We start from the raw sequence: 22,859 nt of genomic DNA on the forward strand, positions 1-22,859 counted from the left end.
ACCTGAATTGTGGCAGCAGTGACCCCTGCAGGCGATGTCGGGTACTACACCGTGTACTGGCAACGAGACTCCTCAGTAATGGAAATGTTTTATGGAATATCACAAAAAATACATGAACCGAGCCTCGTTAGCGAAATCGTGTTGTATCGGTATCCGTCCTCTGATTGTTGAATCCCTCTGACCCCCTCTATGACTCCCTCTATACCGCGCTCTTTGACTCCATGCCCCCTCTATGACTCCCTCTGACCCCCTCTATGACTCACTCTATGACTCCATGCCCCCCTCTATGACTCCATGCCCCCCTCTATGACTCCATGCCCCCCTCTATGACTCCATGCCCCCCTCTATGACTCCATGCCCCCCTCTTTGACTCCATACCCCCTCTCTGACCCCCTCTATGAATCCCTCTGACCCCCTCTATGACTCCCTCTATACTGCCCTCTATGAATCCCTCTGACCCCCTCTATGACTCCCTCTGACCCCCTCTATCCCCCTCTATGACTCCCTCTATACTGCCCTCTATGACTCCTCCTCTATGACTCCCTCTATACTGCCCTCTATACCGCCCTCTATGACTCCATGCCCCCCTCTATGACTTCCTCTGACCCCCTAAATGACTCCCTCTGACCCCCTCTATGACTCCCTCTATACTGCCCTCTATGACTCCTCCTCTATGACTCCCTCTATACTGCCCTCTATGACTCCATGCCCCCGTCTATGACTTCATGCCCCCGTCTATGACTCCCTCTGACCCCCTCTATGCGGCCTCTACGCCTCCATAAGCTGCTCTCTGCGGCGTCCGCTTCGCCCTCCTCGTTGCTCGGCTTGGAGGACTCTTTCAGCCACTTCTTTGTAATGATCCTGAAGTCTTCGGCTCTGCTCCTCCTGTGAAGATAAAGTAGTGACTGAAGGTGAGACGCGCGGCGTCACTGCACACACCCCGCCGTCTGCGCCATTCTGCCGTTGACATATAGGGTTACTGGAAATGTAGATTATACTGTTCTTCTACTGTCATATAATAGACAATACGATTACCTGTGCCCTACCGCAGACACTGAACCAGCAGGGAGCTTTGTTTGGTTTCCTCGTCAAGGATCTCTGCCTGCTGTCAGTGAATGTAGACACCCTTTGTGATCCAGTCCTGCTCGCAGAGCGCGCACACTAACCATGTGATTCCTTTCTCGCTGCTCATTGATCACACACTTCTCGAATTCCTTCTGGTCAATCCTCTCCCGGACCTTCCTCAGGTGGCCCAGCCTGTGCTCTTCCTTCTTCTTATCCTCAGTAGCTAAGGTTTGGTGGCGCTCGCTGCGCTCCTCATGTGCAGCCATCTTGGCCTTCATACTGGTCACATTTCGGGCTTGTTTGTCCTTCAGCTTCTGCTCCTCGTTCTGTAGATGGCGAAGGGTCTTCAGCCTAAGGTGGATATAGAAGACAACGTTATGGTCCTAGCCGTGTCTGGAGGTCTCAGGTGTAGATGACCTGGGTGTCAGGCACCTGTGCGCCTCCTGCTGGTCACTGGATTTCTGGCCGGCCTCATCTTCCCTCTTTTGCTCCCATTCCAGATGTTTCATTTTCTTCTTGTGTTGACGTTTCTGCTTCTCCTGCTTCTCCTGTAGTGTAATGGCGTCTGACTCCCCTAGACGTTCACCCGCGGGGGGCGATTGTTCCTGTAAAGAATGGATAGTAGACGTAATGAAGAGCAGTGATGGATAGGCGGCATTCTCAGTGATGTCACCGCTGATCTCTAGTGATGTATAGGCTGCATTCTCAGTGATGTCACCACTGATCTCTAGTGAATGGATAGGCGGCACACAGACGGGGCACCCTGCACCACAGACGGGGCACCCTGCACCACAGACGTCGCACCCTGCACCACAGACGTCGCACCCTGCACCACAGACGTCGCACCCTGCACCACATACGTGGCACCCTGCACCACAGACGGGGCACCCTGCACCACAGACGGGGCACCCTGCACCACATACGGGGCACCCTGCACCACAGACGGGGCACCCTGCACCACAGACGGGGCACCCTGCACCACAGACGGGGCACCCTGCACCACAGACGGGGCACCCTGCACCACAGACGGGGCACCCTGCACCACAGACGGGGCACCCTGCACCACAGACGGGGCACCCTGCTGCTGCTGTCACCTTGTTCTGCACGTCACCCTTGATCTCTAGTAGTATTCAGTTCCACTGCCTCCATGTTTGTCGGGGTTCTCAGGCACAGCGCCCCCACTCTCTTTACTACAGCCGGCCCCTCCTCCTTACAGCTCCCGCCGGCTTCCCCTGCTGTAGGGCCCTGTATCGCTCCGGCAGCCCGCCAAACATTATTTCAGGCACTGGCAGTATCGCTGCGCCAGTCACAGCGCGTCCTGCACTGATGAATGGCACGGAAAAGTCTAAGGCATATTGCTTCGTCTTAGACTGTTTTCAGGGAGTTAAATGTCCTGCACAGGCGTCTATGACGCTTCTACAGGTGTTATGGCGACCTCTGCACTAGTATACAATATACAGTAATACTCCTGATTACTTACTTTTTGGGAAGGGTTAAAATCCGTATGAACCAGAACATCTTTCATGGTTAAGCGTCTGACCGGTGATTCTAAAATGGTTTCAAATAAGGAGCTTTGGTTGGATGACCCGACCGTATCAGAAAGCGCGGCCCTCAGATCTGACGTCAATTTATTCTCTGATTTGATTATTCCTGTAAGATGTAGAATTATTTCTGTGTCAGATACAAGACGCCCTTCGGCCTTGTTCACAATGTACTGGAGGCACCGTGACCAACCCCCCGAGGGTCCCATCACAAGCATCATTAGGCTCGGTCATGCAGATACCGCTATGAACACCTTCACAGGCAATTTTTGTTTGATTGCCTTTTACTCATTTTTGGATAAAAATCATGTTTTCAATTGGCCTTCAGTAAAAATATTGAGCTGTTCTGTCACAAGGGGTTAACTGTCTAGCTGTGTGACTGGTGCTTTAACTTTGTGCCGTCATCTGATAAACCTGATCCCTAAATTACTAAGGCTACTTTCACATTAGCGGCCGCTAGTGCACGTGTGCCGCCGGAAGTCCGCTCTGGCCCCATTCACTATAATGGTCTCGGCATGTTGGCCGTGCTGCGGCTAGACCTCTGGCTCGCCACCATTATAGTGAAAGGGCTGGAGCGGATTTCTAGCAGCACGGATCCAGCAGGCTGCCACTAGTGTGAAAGCAGCCGAAGAGTCAAAAACACTTATTTACCACATTCTTATCAGTGAGATGAGGGCTGAGCGATAATGGGTGTCTATAATGTCAGAGAGCAGAGATAAGGAGTCCGTCAGCTCCTCAGATGACGGAAAACGCAGAAAATCAGAGGCTGCTCATAGAGCATCTGAGCTCCATACAGAAAAAGGAAAAGATGATTTTAGCTCAGAATGAGTATAATGCAATTATTTAAAAAAAAATACCCCAAAAGGTGTCCATAGCCTTGAAGACCACATAATCATTATATGTCTCCGCCAAAATATAATCATTGGAGGCATTGGATCCTGATTCATCCCCTTTTTTAAGATCTCTGCTTTGTCAGGGAATGGAATCTTTATTTACAACTGGAAAACAGAGCAGATCCTTTTCACACAGCTGAGGGCATGTAACAATGTATCAGTCCAGACGTGTTAACTTATGGGGTCATTTATCAAACTGGTGTAAAGGAGAACGGGCTCAGTCGCCCATAGCAACAAATCAGATTCCTACTTTCATTTTCCACTGTACTAAATTGAAGGTGGAATCTGATTGGTTGCTATGGGCGACTCGTTCTACTTTACATCAGTTTGATGAATGACCCCATTAGTGTCTAAGCAGCACAGACCTCTCTGCTGATATTTTGTTACAATGTCATCAGTGCAGGTAAAACGTATCATACTGGATTTCATTGTAGCAGACAATCGGTGGTGAGTACGGGACCGCACTTCGCCGCCACTTAATAGAAAATGCCTAATCTTGTCCGCAATTGCGGACAAGAATAGGACATGTTCTATTTTTTTCAGGAACGGAATTGCGGACCCGGAAGTGTGGATCCGCAATTCCAGATCCGGGTAGCACATCTTGCGGCCCCATAGAAATGAATGGGTCTGCAATTCCGTTCAGCAAAATGTGGAACAGAATTGCGGCCGTGTGAATGGACCCTAAGGGTGTGTTCACACATTGGGATCCGGTCCAGGCATTGGATTTCTGCAGAGGTTGCGCCTCAGATCTGCATGAAGATTACTGGCCGGATTCTGCTGCATGTGAATGGGGCTTTACCCTGCTGAATGCATGGACAGCTACTTTGGAAAATGAGAGGAGGAATCTGATTGGTTGCTATGGGCGACTAGGCCAGTTCTACTTAACACCAGTTTGCTAAATGACCCCCCAGAGTTGTTAAAGTTGGAAAAAGACAACAGTCCATCAAGCCCACGCTGAACTCCTGCTCTGTTGGCCTGATGGGATTTTTGGTATTCCAAGCACCAGGATTTCGTTGAGCGCCGCGTCTCTGTTTGTTCTCACCTGGCTTTCGGTGGAAGGGCTCTGGTTGGCTCCTCTTCCAATATTTCCATTCAGGGCGGTCACTAATGTCCAGTCTTGGCTTCTCCCACAGACTGGAGTCCGTGTTCACGCCGCTGTCCACCATTGTACTCTGCGGGGTAAGACTTGTCTCATCATCACTCTCATCATCCAAAGACTCAGACGATGAGGAGGAGGAGAAGTGATGTTCACTCTGCCTGCGGCTGTCTGGTTTCATCTTCCTGGCTGAGTATAATTCTGCATTGCCCAGCTCCTTCTTCCCCTGGACGTAGACGGTGGTCCTGGGTGACAGGGACCACCAGTCCTGACATTTGGAGTCATGGCAGCAGTTACATCCGGAGCGGGTGGGGAAGCAGCAGCAGGGACAGTGGGGGAGATGTGGGTGGACGCTGTGATAATGGTTCCATCTGTGTTTGTGGAAGTGGTCGGCGGAGCACACAGGGATCGGCACTGCGGCGCAGCGGTCACTGATGACATACGTTGTGCTGCTCTGTGCTGTGTCCTGGGTGGACAAACGGCTGCCGATTGGACGGTGAAGGGCGTCTACAATCCTGTGGTAAACCGTTGGCGAGATCCACACGGCCAACCGGAGCGGGACTGTTGATTTTTTGCCATTCCAAAAACTGATCATCAGCTCCTGATCCTCGGTGGCTGCAGGAAAAAAAAAAATATTATCTGTACACTATTGTATATGGGGTGCAACAGGGAGCTCAGGATTGATAAATGTGGCACATCTTTAAACATGAGACCTTTGTCTACATATGTAACTTCAACGTTTGGACATTTTTGTGACTTTAAAAAAAAAGTTGCATTTGATAAATCTGGCGCGCGCCTAATTTACATGGCTAACCACGTCCACATTCCCACTAAGCAAAAAGGAAGAGCATTCCTCGCCATTTTCAAGATCCCTGCTTTTGTACATAAAAAGGTGACATTCATAACATCCAGTACTTCAAGAGCGCGCCCTGGACTCGCACAGCTGAAGGTACGGCACAATGTATGAGTGCAGACAATCCTCTGTCAACTAAAATCTCACTCCTCTTCGGATACTTTGTTACAATGTCTCAGTCAGCAGTCCAACTCGCAGAGGATTGTCTACACTGTCAGATGTCTTTTAAGACTGTTTGGGAATGTAAGCAAGAATGTCTCCATTCACTGACAGAAAGCAGAGATCGTCACAGCGGTGAGAAAAGTAAAATGCAAACTATACAATAAAGTCACAGAATTCCTGACTTTCTGAGTAAGCCAGAGCGAAGGGACGCTGCACTGGAGTGCTTCTCATTCTTGCAATCAGTGACCATTGTGTAAGGCTGCGTTCTCATCTCCATTTCGAAAATCTGGCTGCCTGATCCAGAGCAAACACCAGCTGTTGGCCGGACAAAAAAACGTTGCATGCAGCAGTTTTTGTTTGTCCGAAACCCAGCATTTATGCCGGAAATCGTCTGGATCACTGCCAGACCTCATTGCAGTCAGTGGGGATCCAGCAGGCTGCTATATGCTGGAACGGAGATGTGAACAAAGTCTAATGCCTCATGCACACGTCCGTGGAACACGGACCATGAGATACCGGCCTGGATTCCTGCTGAGTGCAGGAGCGCGCAGCGTCTTTGGTTGCTATGACTCCGTGCGCTTCGTGCCACCGCTGCTGTACTGTACAGACGTGTGCATGAGGCTTAAGACTGATAGAAAGTTATATTCACACATGGCAGAAACTTACTGCACCTGAACTGAATTTTGGAAGAACCAACCGGTGAGTTAACACTTGCAAGTATTTCTGAAAACTCAATTTAGATTAATGATACAGTCGCTGAAATTTCTAAAATAAATCTGCCGTTGTCTAATGTTAGAAATACATGGCTGCATTCTTCTTGGAAAATATAAAATAAGTGACACCGGATGCGGTTTGCATGAGAAGGGACTGTGAGAATGAGGCTTAGTACCTCTCAGGGGGTCCCTCGTCTCCAAGCCCAGAATGACCGTCCCTGGTCCATATCTGATCAGCTGCGGTTCCCAGGGAGCTAAGACGTTGTCCCCTGGCATAATGCAGTGTCTCAGCGCCTCCTCATGCTGGATGATGTCACACACACTTGTTTTCTGGAGAATGGCGGGGAAACGCTCTCCATCCACACACGGTTTGGTAAATTTGATTAGGAACGCTCCAGGTTCTTCCTGTTGTGAGAAGTGCATGAGAAATTAATAAGATACTAACATATCGCTGAGTTTTTATATGTTATTGTGACAGACTGAACCGTCACTGGGGCTGCTGTAGAAGCCTGAGGGCCAGCCTCCTTCCTACGGACTATGGACCCAGAACTATTGAGACCCCCTTTAGACCTTTTGGGGTTACAAGGAACTATGAACCCTGATTTATGTGTGGAATTGATATGCCACATATTTCCTATTGCCCATTAAAGGTGCATGGTGTGGATTCAGCAACACAAAAAGGGTTAACTCTGCACTGAGACTCCCACTGATTGTGTTAGTGATGGGATTAAGATAGCTGATTATAAGAGCAGCCGACTCTTAGATGAGTGGATCACCCTATGATACACTCGGGAGATAATCCCATCACATGTGTCTCCTCTCTCCCTATTCATTCATGATGGAGGGGGTGAAGATGTCTGTTTGCATGTTGTTCATTGTTGATTGCGTCAAAGACAATGCCTATTCTGTTATTGAGTGTGTCACAGACAATGCCATTGTGTTTGTTAATTGCATCACAGACAATGCCATTGTGTTTATTGAATAGGGTTAGTTTTTGTGTTTAAACTGTGAAGCTGTAAAGGATTGGCTGCTATGTCATGTCCTCAGTTCCCAACCAGGTCCACAGGGGTGGTACCCTTGTTGGAAAATGTGTATATAAGTCAATGCTTATGTGTTCAATAAAGAGTTCCTGTTTTACCCTTCATCATGTTGAGGCTGGTGTTTGGGTAACTGACCGACACGGGGATTGCTATACGCTGAAGATTTGCTATACTCTCCTGGCTATAACTACTAGCTCTTGTAAGAGCTGTTCCTGGTTCCTGTGGTGGTTACAGTGTTGAGTGGAGTGCTTGGAGCCCTCGGGAAGCACTAGGAGCATCCATCAACAGAAGTACCCAGTCGGGGTGCCAGGAGATCCGTTACAGTGGTGGCAGCAGTGGGATGGCGTCCTAGTGCGAGGAGAAGCAACTCGTTCGTGGAGCATATTGAGGGCAACGCTAGTATTCGTACAGCACCCCTGGCTACAGCAGGATGGAATCGTCTAGTCTTCGGACAGCGTTTCACTACGATGAGAAGGATTACATGGACTGGAGGGATGCAGTCCAGAAAGGCGTCTGGCACGAGGCCCTGGTAGATGTACAGCGTCGGCGGGGCGAGAGTCTCCCCAGTGAGGGGCAGCAGTTGCGGATGCAAGTGGCCCTGCGAATGCCCCTTCTGGGAGAGCAGCCCCTGGATGAGTGGGTGACAGAACTCGAGAGCCTGGTATGGAAGGAGCTTTGGCTAGACGACGCCTACTAGGCACTCTGGTGGTATGTGATTTGGCACTCCCCCTGGATGGCTGAGCACGACAGACCCGAGGGTGAGGATTATGATGGCCCTGGCCTGTTGTTTGAGTCCTTCGCAGAACCGGAGTTCGGAGATGCTGGAGAGTCCCTGTTCTGGGATATCTATGACCACAGGGAGGCTATGCATGATTGGGCTACAGTGAGAGAGGTGAGACAAGACCTGTCATCTCTAGTGACAATGGAGTGGGAGCTGGAGCAGGATTACCAATACTTCCTCAGCTCAATTCGGCCCCAATATACACTGCCGGAGAGCTGGGTGGCAGTCCCAGACCTATAGCTGGGAAGACCCGACTGAAGTATCCCCTGCTTCAGTACCAGCTACGAAGGTAGAAGAACCTCATAGACTGGTCCTGGGGAGAACCCCATATGGCAGGTGGAGATGGGACCAAGATCTCTCCACCGGCCCTACAGGGATGCTGGGCTGTCGTCCGAGATCCCCAACGGCAGCCAGAGTTTTAGGGAGTAGGGACAGTCGGTCCTGCTCCCCAGCGGCAGTGTACCTTGAAGGGAGAGGAGACAATCGGTCTCTCTCTCCAACCGCAGAGGGACAGCACCCATAACTCCGATGACGCAGATGGGACCGCGGTCTCTGCACCAGACCTACAGGGATGCTGGACAGCCGGTACAGATCCCCCACCCACCCTGCAGAAATGCCAGGAGGAGGATTTAAGCAATCTCTGCTTTCCACAGCCGATCCACAAGAATGTCCTGGGGGTAGGATTGCCTGACCCCATCCCAGCGGAAGAGCTGGCATCTGGGCAGCACGCAGTTGGCCTTGTCCCTCCCCTATCCTCTTGTCCAGATGCTGACTCCCCACAAGCTACCCTAGTGGAAGATCTGGCATCTGGGAACAGCACAGTTGGCCTCTGCCCTCCCCTATCCTCTTGTCCAGAGGCTGACTCCCCACAGGCTACCCCAACGGAAGAGCTGGCATCTGGGCAGAGGGCAGTTGGCCTCTGCCCACCAAGTACCCACAGCTCCAAACTAGAGAACAACAATGAAGCAAGGAGTAGCAGATGCCCACTCAACAGCTGGGGACATACAGAACAGAGCCAGTACCCAGAGTTCAACAGGACCAGTGTTTGTTTATGGGTGGGCTACTCGACTAACTCAGGCACCAACCGACAGGAGGTCAGGTACCTGGTTAGTTTACTGTTGGGAGGGGAGAAATGTGACGGACTGAACTGTCACTGGGGCTGCTGTAGAAGCCTGAGGGCCAGCCTCCTTTCTACGGACTATGGACCCAGAACTATGGAGACCCCCTCAGACCTTTTGGGGTTACAAGGAACTATGAACCCTGACTTATGTGTGGACATATTTCCTATTGCCCATTAAAGGTGCATGGTGTGGATTCAGCAACACAAAAAGGGTTAACTCTGCACTGAGACTCCCACTGATTGTGTTAGGGATGGGATTAAGATAGCTGATTATAAGAGCAGCCGACTCCTAGATGAGTGGATCACCCTATGATACACTCAGGAGATAATCCCATCACATGTGTCTCCTCTCTCCCTATTCATTCATTATGGAGGGGGTGAAGATGTCTGTTTGCATGTTGTTCATTGTTGATTGTGTCAAAGGCAATGCCATTGTGTTTGTTAATTGCATCAGAGACAATGCCATTGTGTTTTTTAATTGCATCACAGACAATGCCATTGTGTTTGTTGAATAGGGTTAGTTTTTGTGTTTAAAGGGCTTCTGTCACCCCACTAAACAGTTTTTCTTTTTTTTTTTTTGTTTACTTATAATCCCTATACTGCGATTTATGCCTACATAATCTAATTAATCATTTTGGTCCAGTAGATTGTGTTAAAAACGTGCTTTTAAAATATGCAAATTACCTTGCTACCAGCAGGTAGGGCGGCTACTTGCTGGTAGCAGCCGCATCCTCCGATCCTAAAGACGCCCCCTCCTCATGTTGATTGACAGGGCCAGGGAACGGGATCGTCCTCTGCTGGCCCTGTCTGCTATCAAGATCTCGCTCGGCCGCTCCATCCTCAATGCGCCTGCGCCGGGTATAGATGTGACATCATCAGCGCAGGCGCATTGAGGATGGAGCGGCCGAGCGAGCGGCCACCTCTAAAGTGCGCCTGAGCCGACTGAATACAGTTACGGCGCAGGCGCACTGAGATGCGGCCACTCGCTCGGCCGCTCCAGCCTTAATGCGCCTGCGCCGATGACGTCACATCTACACCCGGCGCAGGCGAATTGAGGATGGAGTGGCCGGCTCTCAGTGCGCCTGCACCGATTGAAGACAGGTACGGCGCAGGCGCGAGATTTTGAATGCAAACAGGGCCAGCAGAGAATGATCCCGTTCCCTGGCCCTGTCAATCAACATGAGGAGGGGGCGTCTTTAGGATCGGAGGATGCGGCTGCTACCAGCAAGTAGCCGCCCTACTTGCTGGTAGCAAGGTATTTTGAATATTTTAAAAGCACGTTTTTAACACAAGCTACTGGACCAAAATGATTAATTCGATTATATAGGCATAAATCGCAGTATAGGGATTATAAGAAAAAATAAAATAAAATAAAATGTTTAGTGGGGTGACAGAAGCCCTTTAAACTGTAAAGCTGTAAAGGATTGGCTGCTGAGTCATGTCCTCAGTTCCCAACCAGGTCCACGGGGGTGGTTCCCTTGAAAATGTGTATATAAGTCAATGCTGGTGTGTTCAATAAAGGTAGTTCCTGTTTTACCCTTTATCATGTTGAGGCTGGTGTTTGGGTAACTGATCAACACTGGGGATTGCTATATGCTGAAGATTTACTATACTCCCCTGGCTAGAACTACTAGCTCTTCTAAGAGCTGTTCCTGGTTCCTGTGGTGGTTACGGAGTCGAGTGGAGTGCTTGGAGCCCTCGGGAAGCACTAGGATCATCCATCAACAGAGGTCAGGTTGCCAGGAGATCCGTTACAGTTATTATATGTTATTATATGTCGGAGGAGCAGCTTAGTGAATACTCCACGCATACCGGTGGACTCTGCTATCAGCGTCACATAGTGCACAGTGAAAAATACACAGCCACATAGAGCTTACCTCTTGTATCACCACACCGAGATAGTAGAATCCATCCGGGTCTCTTCGGGCCAGTACAGTTTCTCGCTTAATTATTGAAGTTAGACATGAAAATGTGGGGGAGACGGTCATCTTTCTACAAGTCACACTAGTGTAATGAGGATAGGGGCTGGTTAGTGAACATCGGCTGTAAATAGCAAAAGGAAAAATAAATCAATTATCTACTAGAAGACGCAGAGCAAAATATAACCAGACCAACCGTGAGAAACCTACAATAATACTATCCCCTATGTGCAAGAATATAACTACTATAATACTGCACCTATGTACAAGAATATAACTACTATAATACTGCTCCTATGTACAAGAATATAACTACTATAATACTGCTTCTATGTACAGGAATATAACTGCTATAATACTGCCTCCTATGTACAAGAATATACTACTATAATACTGCCTCCTATGTACAGGAATATAACTACTATAATACTGCTCCTATGTACAGGAATATAACTACTATAATACTGCTCCTATGTACAGGAATATAACTACTATAATACTGCTTCTATGTACAGGAATATACTACTATAATACTGCCTCCTATGTACAAGTATATAACTACTATAATACTGCTTCTATGTACAGGAATATAATTACTATAATACTGCCTCCTATGTACAAGAATATACTACTATAATACCGCCTCCTATGTACAAGAATATAACTACTATAATACTGCTTCTATGTACAGGAATATATCTACTATAATACTGCTCCTATGTACAAGAATATAACTACTATAATACCGCCTCCTATGTACAAGAATATAACTACTATAATACTGATCCTATGTACAGGAATATAACTACTATAATACTACCTTCTATGTACAAGAATATAACTACTATAATACTGCTCCTATGTACAAGAATGTAACTACTATAATACTGCTCCTATGTACAGGAATATAACTGCTATAATACTGCTCCTATGTACAAGACTATAACTACTATAATACCGCTCCTATGTACAGGAATATATCTACTATAATACTGCCTCCTATGTACAAGAATATAACTACTATAATACTGCTCCTATGTACAGGAATATATCTACTATAATACTGCTCCTATGTCCAAGAATATAACTACTATAATACTGCATACCTAGTACAAGAATATAACTACTATAATACTGCTCCTATGTACAAGAATATAACTACTATAAACGCCTCCTATGTACAAGAATATAACTACTATAATACTGATCCTATGTACAAGAATATAACTACTATAATACTGCTCCTATGTACAAGAATATAACTACTATAATACCGCCTCCTATGTACAAGAATATAACTACTATAATACTGATCCTATGTACAGGAATATAACTACTATAATACTGCCTCCTATGTACAAGAATATAACTACTATAATACTGATCCTATGTACAGGAATATAACTACTATAATACTGCCTCCTATGTACAAGAATGTAACTACTATAATACTGCCTCCTATGTACAAGAATGTAACTACTATAATACTGCTCCTATGTACAGGAATATAACTACTATAATACTACCTTCTATGTACAAGAATATAACTACTATAATACTGCTCCTATGTACAAGAATATAACTGCTATAATACTGCCTCCTATGTACAAGAATATAACTACTATAATACTGCCTCCTATGTACAAGAATATAACTACTATAATACTGCTCCTATGTACAAGAATATAACTGCTATAATACTGCTCCTATGTACAATAATATAACTACTATAATACTGCTCCTATATACAGGAATATAACTACTATAATACTGCCTCCTATGTACAAGAATATAACTACTATAATACTGCTCCTATGTACAAGAATATAACTGCTATAATACTGCCTCCTATGTACAAGAATATAACTACTATAATACTGCCTCCTATGTACAAGAATATAACTACTGTAATACTGCTCCTATGTACAAGAATATAACTACTATAATACTGCCTCCTATGTACAAGAATATAACTACTATAATACCGCCTCCTATGTACAAGAATATAACTGCTATAATACTGCCTCCTATGTACAGGAATATAACTACTATAATACTGCCTCCTATGTACAGGAATATAACTACTATAATACTGCCTCCTATGTACAGGAATATAACTACTATAATACTGCTCCTATGTACAGGAATATAACTACTATAATACTGCTCCTATGTACAGGAATATAACTACTATAATACTGCTCCTATGTACAGGAATATAACTACTATATTACTGCCTCCTATGTACAAGAATATAACTACTATAATACTGCTCCTATGTACAGGAATATAACTACTATAATACTGCCTCCTATGTACAGGAATATAACTACTATAATACTGCCTCCTATGTACAGGAATATAACTACTATAATACTGCTCCTATGTACAGGAATATAACTACTATACTACTGCTCCTATGTACAGGAATATAACTGCTATAATACTGCTCCTATGTACAGGAATATAACTACTATAATACTGCTCCTATGTACAAGAATATAACTACTATAATACTGCTCCTATGTACAAGAATATAACTACTATAATACTGCTCCTATGTACAGGAATATAACTACTATAATACTGCTCCTATGTACAGGAATATAACTACTATAATACTGCTCCTATGTACAGGAATATAACTACTATAATACTGCTCCTATGTACAGGAATATAACTGCTATAGTACTGCCTCCTATGTACAGGAATATGATGACTATATTTCTTCCATCTCCCCCGTTATGACTGGCGGATGAGGTTTACCGGCTGTGGATGGCTTGATGAGTGGTCACACATGGGTGTCCAGGAGCAGTACAGCCACACTGTGTAAGTAGACTGTGGGAGGAGAGTGTAGACAGGGGGGACATCACACTGCAGTATTTGTGCTCCAGGCACAGGGAGGGCACGCAAGCATCCATCTGTCCAGGTGAACAATGGGTTAATGTACTGGTTTCATATACAAATACAGCAGACAATCACTATGGCAGGTGAGAGGACGGAGCTGGTACAGAGCAGACATTCTCAGTTCTCTACCACTTGTGGCCCCCTGATCTCTGGAATTCAGACTGATACATTGTTACAGACGGTCAGGCAGGAAGGAGATGTGCTACTGTGTGCTGTAAAGACAGTCTACACTGATACATTGTAACAGACAGTAAATGGTCTCTAGATGTGAATTGTGAATGTTCCCATTACCTACTTTCTGAAAGTACTTATTTGGCAAAGTTCCTGTGCATTATATTATCTCTGCTTGCTGTCAGTGTGTGGGAACATTTGTGTTCATATTCAGAGACTAAAAACCTGTCTTGCCTAGTTACACAGCTGCAGTTTTTTATAATGTATCAGTGCAGATAGAAGCCATCTGCATGGTGATTGGCTACACTGATACATTGTAACGGACCACCAAAGGAAAGTAAGAATGTTGTCCATTCATAAGTCACAAAATGACTGGTAGTGTGCCTGTCGCTGTACCCTGAGCTCACAGTCCTCAGCCACGTCCTGCAGTGATGTAGTAGTATGTGTGTACTGTACCAGGTCCGGTAGTGTGCCCGGCTCTGTACCCTGAGCTCACAGTCCTCAGCCGCGTCCTGCAGTGATGTAGTAGTATGTGTATACTGTACCAGGTCCGGTAGTGTGCCTGTCGCTGTACCCTGAGCTCACAGTCCTCAGCCACGTCCTGCAGTGATGTAGTAGTATGTGTGTACTGTACCAGGTCCGGTAGTGTGCCCGGCTCTGTACCCTGAGCTCACAGTCCTCAGCCGCGTCCTGCAGTGATGTAGTAGTATGTGTATACTGTACCAGGTCCGGTAGTGTGCCCGGCGCTGTACCCTGAGCTCACAGTCCTCAGCCGCGTCCTGCAGTGATGTAGTAGTATGTGTATACTGTACCAGGTCCGGTAGTGTGCCCGGCTCTGTACCCTGAGCTCACAGTCCTCAGCCGCGTCCTGCAGTGATGTAGTAGTATGTGTATACTGTACCAGGTCCGGTAGTGTGCTCGGCTCTGTACCCTGAGCTCACCGTCCTCAGCCGCGTCCTGCAGTGATGTAGTAGTGTATACTGTACCAGGTCCGGTAGTGTGCCCGGTGCTGTACCCTGAGCTCACAGTCCTCAGCCGCGTCCTCCAGTGATGTAGTAGTATGTGTATACTGTACCAGGTCCGGTAGTGTGCCCGGCTCTGTACCCTGAGCTCACAGTCCTCAGCCGCGTCCTGCAGTGATGTAGTAGTATGTGTATACTGTACCAGGTCCGGTAGTGTGCTCGGCGCTGTACCCTGAGCTCACAGTCCTCAGCCACGTCCTGCAGTGATGTAGTAGTATGTGTATACTGTACCAGGTCCGGTAGTGTGCCCGGCTCTGTACCCTGAGCTCACAGTCCTCAGCCGCGTCCTGCAGTGATGTAGTAGTATGTGTGTACTGTACCAGGTCCGGTAGTGTGCCCGGCTCTGTACCCTGAGCTCACAGTCCTCAGCCGCGTCCTGCAGTGATGTAGTAGTATGTGTGTACTGTACCAGGTCCGGTAGTGTGCCCGGCTCTGTACCCTGAGCTCACAGTCCTCAGCCGCGTCCTGCAGTGATGTAGTAGTATGTGTATACTGTACCAGGTCCGGTAGTGTGCCTGTCGCTGTACCCTGAGCTCACAGTCCTCAGCCACGTCCTGCAGTGATGTAGTAGTATGTGTGTACTGTACCAGGTCCGGTAGTGTGCCCGGCTCTGTACCCTGAGCTCACAGTCCTCAGCCGCATCCTGCAGTGATGTAGTAGTATGTGTGTACTGTACCAGGTCCGGTAGTGTGCCCGGCTCTGTACCCTGAGCTCACAGTCCTCAGCCACGTCCTGCAGTGATGTAGTAGTATGTGTGTACTGTACCAGGTCCGGTAGTGTGCCCGGCTCTGTACCCTGAGCTCACAGTCCTCAGCCGCGTCCTGCAGTGATGTAGTAGTATGTGTATACTGTACCAGGTCCGGTAGTGTGCCTGTCGCTGTACCCTGAGCTCACAGTCCTCAGCCACGTCCTGCAGTGATGTAGTAGTATGTGTGTACTGTACCAGGTCCGGTAGTGTGCCCGGCTCTGTACCCTGAGCTCACAGTCCTCAGCCGCGTCCTGCAGTGATGTAGTAGTATGTGTATACTGTACCAGGTCCGGTAGTGTGCCCGGCGCTGTACCCTGAGCTCACAGTCCTCAGCCGCGTCCTGCAGTGATGTAGTAGTATGTGTATACTGTACCAGGTCCGGTAGTGTGCCCGGTGCTGTACCCTGAGCTCACAGTCCTCAGCCGCGTCCTGCAGTGATGTAGTAGTATGTGTATACTGTACCAGGTCCGGTAGTGTGCCCGGTGCTGTACCCTGAGCTCACCGTCCTCAGCCGCATCCTCCAGTGATGTAGTAGTATGTGTGTACTGTACCAGGTCCGGTAGTGTGCCCGGCTCTGTACCCTGAGCTCACAGTCCTCAGCCGCGTCCTGCAGTGATGTAGTAGTGTATACTGTACCAGGTCCGGTAGTGTGCCCGGCTCTGTACCCTGAGCTCACAGTCCTCAGCCGCGTCCTGCAGTGATGTAGTAGTATGTGTATACTGTACCAGGTCCGGTAGTGTGCCCGGCTCTGTACCCTGAGCTCACAGTCCTCAGCCGCGTCCTCCAGTGATGTAGTAGTATGTGTATACTGTACCAGGTCCGGTAGTGTGCCCGGCTCTGTACCCTGAGCTCACAGTCCTCAGCCGCGTCCTGCAGTGATGTAGTAGTGTGTGTGTACTGTACCAGGTCCGGTAGTGTGCCTGTCGCTGTACCCTGAGCTCACAGTCCTCAGCCACGTCCTGCAGTGATGTAGTAGTATGTGTGTACTGTACCAGGTCCGGTAGTGTGCCTGTCGCTGTACCCTGAGCTCACAGTCCTCAGCCACGTCCTGCAGTGATGTAGTAGTATGTGTGTACTGTACCAGGTCCGGTAGTGTGCCCGGCTCTGTACCCTGAGCTCACAGTCCTCAGCCGCGTCCTGCAGTGATGTAGTAGTATGTGTATACTGTACCAGGTCCGGTAGTGTGCCCGGCGCTGTACCCTGAGCTCGCAGTCCTCAGCCGCGTCCTGCAGTGATGTAGTAGTATGTGTATACTGTACCAGGTCCGGTAGTGTGCCCGGTGCTGTACCCTGAGCTCACAGTCCTCAGCCGCGTCCTGCAGTGATGTAGTAGTATGTGTGTACTGTACCAGGTCCGGTAGTGTGCCCGGCTCTGTACCCTGAGCTCACAGTCCTCAGCCGCGTCCTGCAGTGATGTAGTAGTATGTGTATACTGTACCAGGTCCGGTAGTGTGCCCGGCGCTGTACCCTGAGCTCACAGTCCTCAGCCGCGTCCTCCAGTGATGTAGTAGTATGTGTGTACTGTACCAGGTCCGGTAGTGTGCCCGGCGCTGTACCCTGAGCTCGCAGTCCTCAGCCGCGTCCTGCAGTGATGTAGTAGTATGTGTATACTGTACCAGGTCCGGTAGTGTGCTCGGCGCTGTACCCTGAGCTCACAGTCCTCAGCCGCGTCCTCCAGTGATGTAGTAGTATGTGTGTACTGTACCAGGTCCGGTAGTGTGCCCGGTGCTGTACCCTGAGCTCACCGTCCTCAGCCGCATCCTCCAGTGATGTAGTAGTATGTGTGTACTGTACCAGGTCCGGTAGTGTGCCCGGCTCTGTACCCTGAGCTCACAGTCCTCAGCCGCGTCCTGCAGTGATGTAGTAGTGTATACTGTACCAGGTCCGGTAGTGTGCCCGGCTCTGTACCCTGAGCTCACAGTCCTCAGCCGCGTCCTGCAGTGATGTAGTAGTATGTGTATACTGTACCAGGTCCGGTAGTGTGCCCGGCTCTGTACCCTGAGCTCACAGTCCTCAGCCGCGTCCTCCAGTGATGTAGTAGTATGTGTATACTGTACCAGGTCCGGTAGTGTGCCCGGCTCTGTACCCTGAGCTCACAGTCCTCAGCCGCGTCCTGCAGTGATGTAGTAGTATGTGTGTACTGTACCAGGTCCGGTAGTGTGCCCGGTGCTGTACCCTGAGCTCACAGTCCTCAGCCGCATCCTGCAGTGATGTAGTAGTATGTGTATACTGTACCAGGTCCGGTAGTGTGCCCGGCTCTGTACCCTGAGCTCACAGTCCTCAGCCGCGTCCTGCAGTGATGTAGTAGTATGTGTATACTGTACCAGGTCCGGTAGTGTGCCCGGCTCTGTACCCTGAGCTCACAGTCCTCAGCCGCGTCCTGCAGTGATGTAGTAGTGTATACTGTACCAGGTCCGGTAGTGTGCCCGGCTCTGTACCCTGAGCTCACAGTCCTCAGCCGCGTCCTGCAGTGATGTAGTAGTGTATACTGTACCAGGTCCGGTAGTGTGCCCGGCTCTGTACCCTGAGCTCACAGTCCTCAGCCGCGTCCTGCAGTGATGTAGTAGTATGTGTGTACTGTACCAGGTCCGGTAGTGTGCTCGGCGAGTATCCTGAGCTCACAGTCCTCAGCCGCGTCCTGCAGTGATGTAGTAGTATGTGTATACTGTACCAGGTCCGGTAGTGTGCTCGGCTCTGTACCCTGAGCTCACAGTCCTCAGCCGCGTCCTGCAGTGATGTAGTAGTATGTGTATACTGTACCAGGTCCGGTAGTGTGCTCGGCGCTGTACCCTGAGCTCACAGTCCTCAGCCGCGTCCTGCAGTGATGTAGTAGTATGTGTATACTGTACCAGGTCCGGTAGTGTGCTCGGCGAGTATCCTGAGCTCACAGTCCTCAGCCGCGTCCTGCAGTGATGTAGTAGTATGTGTATACTGTACCAGGTCCGGTAGTGTGCTCGGCTCTGTACCCTGAGCTCACAGTCCTCAGCCGCGTCCTGCAGTGATGTAGTAGTATGTGTATACTGTACCAGGTCCGGTAGTGTGCTCGGCGCTGTACCCTGAGCTCACAGTCCTCAGCCGCGTCCTGCAGTGATGTAGTAGTATGTGTATACTGTACCAGGTCCGGTAGTGTGCTCGGCGCTGTACCCTGAGCTCACAGTCCTCAGCCGCGTCCTGCAGTGATGTAGTAGTATGTGTGTACTGTACCAGGTCCGGTAGTGTGCCCGGCTCTGTACCCTGAGCTCACAGTCCTCAGCCGCGTCCTGCAGTGATGTAGTAGTATGTGTGTACTGTACCAGGTCCGGTAGTGTGCCCGGCTCTGTACCCTGAGCTCACAGTCCTCAGCCGCGTCCTGCAGTGATGTAGTAGTATGTGTATACTGTACCAGGTCCGGTAGTGTGCCCGATGCTGTACCCTGAGCTCACAGTCCTCAGCCGCATCCTGCAGTGATGTAGTAGTATGTGTGTACTGTACCAGGTCCGGTAGTGTGCCCGGCTCTGTACCCTGAGCTCACAGTCCTCAGCCGCGTCCTGCAGTGATGTAGTAGTATGTGTGTACTGTACCAGGTCCGGTAGTGTGCCCGGCGCTGTACCCTGAGCTCACAGTCCTCAGCCGCGTCCTGCAGTGATGTAGTAGTGTATACTGTACCAGGTCCGGTAGTGTGCCCGGTGCTGTACCCTGAGCTCACAGTCCTCAGCCGCGTCCTGCAGTGATGTAGTAGTATGTGTGTACTGTACCAGGTCCGGTAGTGTGCCCGGCTCTGTACCCTGAGCTCACAGTCCTCAGCCGCGTCCTGCAGTGATGTAGTAGTATGTGTATACTGTACCAGGTCCGGTAGTGTGCCTGTCGCTGTACCCTGAGCTCACAGTCCTCAGCCACGTCCTGCAGTGATGTAGTAGTATGTGTGTACTGTACCAGGTCCGGTAGTGTGCCCGGCTCTGTACCCTGAGCTCACAGTCCTCAGCCGCGTCCTGCAGTGATGTAGTAGTATGTGTGTACTGTACCAGGTCCGGTAGTGTGCCCGATGCTGTACCCTGAGCTCACAGTCCTCAGCCGCATCCTGCAGTGATGTAGTAGTATGTGTGTACTGTACCAGGTCCGGTAGTGTGCCCGGCTCTGTACCCTGAGCTCACAGTCCTCAGCCACGTCCTGCAGTGATGTAGTAGTATGTGTATACTGTACCAGGTCCGGTAGTGTGCCCGGCGCTGTACCCTGAGCTCACAGTCCTCAGCCGCATCCTGCAGTGATGTAGTAGTATGTGTGTACTGTACCAGGTCCGGTAGTGTGCCCGGCTCTGTACCCTGAGCTCACAGTCCTCAGCCACGTCCTGCAGTGATGTAGTAGTATGTGTATACTGTACCAGGTCCGGTAGTGTGCTCGGCTCTGTACCCTGAGCTCACCGTCCTCAGCCGCGTCCTGCAGTGATGTAGTAGTATGTGTATACTGTACCAGGTCCGGTAGTGTGCCCGGCTCTGTACCCTGAGCTCACAGTCCTCAGCCGCGTCCTGCAGTGATGTAGTAGTGTATACTGTACCAGGTCCTGTAGTGTGCCTGTCGCTGTACCCTGAGCTCACAGTCCTCAGCCGCGTCCTGCAGTGATGTAGTAGTATGTGTGTACTGTACCAGGTCCGGTAGTGTGCCCGGCGCTGTACCCTGAGCTCACAGTCCTCAGCCGCGTCCTGCAGTGATGTAGTAGTATGTGTGTACTGTACCAGGTCCGGTAGTGTGCCCGGCTCTGTACCCTGAGCTCACAGTCCTCAGCCGCGTCCTGCAGTGATGTAGTAGTATGTGTGTACTGTACCAGGTCCGGTAGTGTGCTCGGCGAGTATCCTGAGCTCACAGTCCTCAGCCGCGTCCTCCAGTGATGTAGTAGTGTATACTGTACCAGGTCCGGTAGTGTGCCCGGCTCTGTACCCTGAGCTCACAGTCCTCAGCCGCGTCCTGCAGTGATGTAGTAGTATGTGTGTACTGTACCAGGTCCGGTAGTGTGCCCGGCTCTGTACCCTGAGCTCACAGTCCTCAGCCGCGTCCTCCAGTGATGTAGTAGTATGTGTATACTGTACCAGGTCCGTCCGGTAGTGTGCCCGGCTCTGTACCCTGAGCTCACAGTCCTCAGCCGCGTCCTGCAGTGATGTAGTAGTATGTGTATACTGTACCAGGTCCGGTAGTGTGCCCGGTGCTGTACCCTGAGCTCACAGTCCTCAGCCGCGTCCTGCAGTGATGTAGTAGTATGTGTGTACTGTACCAGGTCCGGTAGTGTGCCCGGCTCTGTACCCTGAGCTCACAGTCCTCAGCCGCGTCCTCCAGTGATGTAGTAGTGTATACTGTACCAGGTCCGGTAGTGTGCCCGGCTCTGTACCCTGAGCTCACAGTCCTCAGCCGCGTCCTGCAGTGATGTAGTAGTATGTGTGTACTGTACCAGGTCCGGTAGTGTGCTCGGTGCTGTACCCTGAGCTCACAGTCCTCAGCCGCGTCCTGCAGTGATGTAGTAGTATGTGTGTACTGTACCAGGTCCGGTAGTGTGCCCGGCTCTGTACCCTGAGCTCACAGTCCTCAGCCGCGTCCTGCAGTGATGTAGTAGTATGTGTATACTGTACCAGGTCCGGTAGTGTGCCCGGCTCTGTACCCTGAGCTCACAGTCCTCAGCCGCGTCCTGCAGTGATGTAGTAGTATGTGTGTACTGTACCAGGTCCGGTAGTGTGCCCGGCTCTGTACCCTGAGCTCGCAGTCCTCAGCCGCGTCCTGCAGTGATGTAGTAGTATGTGTATACTGTACCAGGTCCGGTAGTGTGCCCGGTGCTGTACCCTGAGCTCACAGTCCTCAGCCGCGTCCTGCAGTGATGTAGTAGTATGTGTATACTGTACCAGGTCCGGTAGTGTGCCCGGCGCTGTACCCTGAGCTCACAGTCCTCAGCCGCGTCCTGCAGTGATGTAGTAGTATGTGTGTACTGTACCAGGTCCGGTAGTGTGCCCGGCGCTGTACCCTGAGCTCACAGTCCTCAGCCGCGTCCTGCAGTGATGTAGTAGTATGTGTATACTGTACCAGGTCCGGTAGTGTGCCCGGTGCTGTACCCTGAGCTCACAGTCCTCAGCCGCGTCCTGCAGTGATGTAGTAGTATGTGTGTACTGTACCAGGTCCGGTAGTGTGCCCGGCTCTGTACCCTGAGCTCACAGTCCTCAGCCACGTCCTGCAGTGATGTAGTAGTATGTGTATACTGTACCAGGTCCGGTAGTGTGCTCGGCGCTGTACCCTGAGCTCACAGTCCTCAGCCGCGTCCTGCAGTGATGTAGTAGTATGTGTATACTGTACCAGGTCCGGTAGTGTGCTCGGCTCTGTACCCTGAGCTCACAGTCCTCAGCCGCGTCCTCCAGTGATGTAGTAGTATGTGTGTACTGTACCAGGTCCGGTAGTGTGCCCGGTGCTGTACCCTGAGCTCACAGTCCTCAGCCGCGTCCTGCAGTGATGTAGTAGTATGTGTATACTGTACCAGGTCCGGTAGTGTGCCCGGCTCTGTACCCTGAGCTCACAGTCCTCAGCCGCGTCCTGCAGTGATGTAGTAGTATGTGTATACTGTACCAGGTCCGGTAGTGTGCCCGGCGCTGTACCCTGAGCTCACAGTCCTCAGCCGCGTCCTGCAGTGATGTAGTAGTATGTGTGTACTGTACCAGGTCCGGTAGTGTGCCCGGCGCTGTACCCTGAGCTCACAGTCCTCAGCCGCGTCCTGCAGTGATGTAGTAGTGTATACTGTACCAGGTCCGGTAGTGTGCCCGGTGCTGTACCCTGAGCTCACAGTCCTCAGCCGCGTCCTGCAGTGATGTAGTAGTATGTGTGT

General features: G+C 50.0%; 1 protein-coding gene across 1 annotated transcript; it reads right to left on the minus strand.

The window, feature by feature from the left end:
- Window positions 1-479: 479 nt before the first annotated feature.
- Window positions 480-14,733, minus strand: C4H11orf16 (chromosome 4 C11orf16 homolog). The gene is made up of 9 exons (XM_044292399.1): window positions 14,718-14,733; window positions 13,950-14,104; window positions 11,142-11,307; window positions 6,500-6,728; window positions 4,542-5,210; window positions 2,546-2,715; window positions 1,498-1,670; window positions 1,167-1,416; window positions 480-885 (listed from the first exon to the last, which is right to left on the minus strand). Exons 2-9 carry the CDS (start codon window positions 14,102-14,104, stop codon window positions 769-771), a joined length of 1,929 nt encoding a protein of 642 aa, XP_044148334.1. The 5' UTR covers window positions 14,718-14,733; the 3' UTR covers window positions 480-768.
- Between the last annotated feature and the right edge of the window lie 8,126 nt (window positions 14,734-22,859).

This window comes from Bufo gargarizans, chromosome 4 (assembly GCF_014858855.1).
Source record: "Bufo gargarizans isolate SCDJY-AF-19 chromosome 4, ASM1485885v1, whole genome shotgun sequence".
In the NCBI taxonomy this organism is placed as follows: Eukaryota; Metazoa; Chordata; class Amphibia; order Anura; family Bufonidae; genus Bufo; species Bufo gargarizans.